Source organism: Antrostomus carolinensis, unplaced genomic scaffold (assembly GCF_000700745.2).
Source record: "Antrostomus carolinensis isolate BGI_N321 unplaced genomic scaffold, ASM70074v2 scaffold32692, whole genome shotgun sequence".
NCBI classification, from domain to species: domain Eukaryota; kingdom Metazoa; phylum Chordata; class Aves; order Caprimulgiformes; family Caprimulgidae; genus Antrostomus; species Antrostomus carolinensis.
Window position 1 is genome coordinate 335 of NW_010298103.1, and position 1,965 is coordinate 2,299.

Sequence of the window (1,965 nt, forward strand, 5' to 3'; positions counted from 1 at the left end):
CCCAGGACCACTAATCCCACCGCTATTTGTCCTTTTTGCTAATCCCTCACCCCACAGCCTGGCACAGCGGGACGGGGCGTGTGACTGACCCTGGCTGGGATCAAAGCCAGAGGGGGTGCAGGTGGTGCCATCGTGCCCCAATGTCCCCATCCCTCCCGAACACCCCGGGCTGAGCACCCCTGAGGCAAAGCCCCGTCTCCCAGCCCGGCTGCGGGTGCAACTCACGGGTTTTCCCTGCTCGCCAGGAGGACCCACGAGGCCACGCTCACCCCGGTCACCCTGCAGAGATCCGAGAAGAGCAGAGTCAGGGGCAGCTCCTGGCGCTGCCACAAACCCCAAAGTGCCCCAGACTCACCTTCAAGCCCTGGACACCCTGTGGTCCCTGCTCACCCCGAGGTCCAGGTTCACCCTAAGAGGGGAAAAGATAAACCAGACCAGCTGCCTCTGTGATGTTCACTTGCCATCATCCACCCTTCATCCCTCCCCAAGGGATGTGCTGCCCTGTCCTTGTCCCCTGCAGCTACACAAAGGGCTGCCACCACCCCAGGTGGCCGAGGAGGTCCTGGAGAAGTGGCTCCATGGCTTCCCCATGAGGAAACTGCTGCTGAAGAGGAGGGTTGGAGGGGATGAAGTGCCCAACTCTGCTTTCTTTTTGACAGCAAATGGGTAAAAAAAGAGCAAGAGAGAGAGAAAGAACAACCCCAGGCTGTGCCCAGGAGGAACGTGGTGATGTCTCCATACTTACAATCTGCCCCGGGGCACCGGTGACACCGGGCTGTCCCCGAGCACCCACTTCACCCTGCAAACAGGAGACAGAGATGGTTCAGGGACAGTGAGGACAGGGGAGGGGACAGGATGGGGTGCTCAGAGGGGGTGACCCTAGCCTTGGTTGCCCCAGACCCACCTTATCTCCTGGGCCACCTTTGCTTCCTGGCTGGCCTGGCAAGCCCTGTAGAAAGCAAGTCAGGATCAAACCCTGTGCCCAGCACTGCAGGCGGTGACCCTGTCCAGTGTCCCTGTCCGGAGGCAGCGTCCCCACTGGGTGCTGGCCCTGCCCCCTGGCACGACCTGGGGATGGGGGGTGCCACCCCACAGGTAACAGGGTACCCATCTGGGTGGGGGGCTCCTGTACTCACAGCTTGTCCCCGGTGTCCTGGTTGCCCTGGGTGGCCAGCCTGTCCCACGCTGCCCTGTGAGGGACAGAGGGACTGTTACCATGTGGTGGAGAAAGACATGGAAATGGGGTGTTCAGGGGTGGGACAAGGTAGTCCTGGCCAAAGGAGGGGGGACACCACACTGCATCACTCAGGAGATGCCACATCAAGGGCTGGGACCTTATGTCACTCGCCATCCTCGTTATTTCCAGCAAGCACTGGTATGGGGGACAGTGTGTGCCCATTCCCCTGCACCCCACAGCCCCTGCCTGCAGCCGCTCACCTTCACACCTGGGATTCCTGGGGTCCCATCTTTGCCATCAATGCCTGGGAGACCCTGTGAAAGGGGGAAGAGTGACTCAGTTTGACACCTCTGAGAGGGACTGAAAGGCTCACGGTGGGGGTAAAAAAAGGCTGGGAAGGGCAAGGGAAGCTCCAGTCCTCCCAAAGCAGCCAGGCTGGCAGTGCCAGGCAGCTGCTCCTGCTCCCCCAGCCCTGCGCTGAGCCAGGGTGTAAGGGCACAGGATGGCCCTGAACAGGACAGAGAGGTCTTCTCCTTGCAAGAGGCTCAGCTCTAGATGTGGGTGGGGGTGGCTCTACTTACATTCTCCCCCTTGGGGCCGATGTCTCCTTGGGGTCCCCTGATGCCACGGCCACCCTAGAGCAGGAGAGAGCAGGAGTTCTTTCAGGAGCTGGGAGAAGGAGGAGATGCCCATCAAGGGCACCCTGGGCAAAGCCCCTCTCTGTGCCGAGGAGCAGGGCTGAGCTGGGGAAAAGGGGACATTGGCATCACACGGGGCATGGCACTGCC

The 1,965-nt window shown here is 61.3% G+C and overlaps 1 protein-coding gene across 1 annotated transcript in view; it reads right to left on the reverse strand.

Annotated features, from left to right (window-relative positions):
* Positions 1–225: 225 nt before the first annotated feature.
* LOC104520611 (collagen alpha-2(IX) chain) overlaps positions 226–1,965 on the reverse strand; it is a gene marked incomplete at both ends in the record, with an annotated part of 7,155 nt that continues 5,415 nt past the window's right edge. The window contains 7 exons of the mRNA XM_010162346.1: positions 226–279; positions 356–409; positions 746–799; positions 905–949; positions 1,137–1,190; positions 1,438–1,491; positions 1,759–1,812. Coding sequence (XP_010160648.1) covers positions 226–279; positions 356–409; positions 746–799; positions 905–949; positions 1,137–1,190; positions 1,438–1,491; positions 1,759–1,812 — 369 coding nt within the window. The remainder of the gene's footprint in view (positions 280–355; positions 410–745; positions 800–904; positions 950–1,136; positions 1,191–1,437; positions 1,492–1,758; positions 1,813–1,965) is intronic.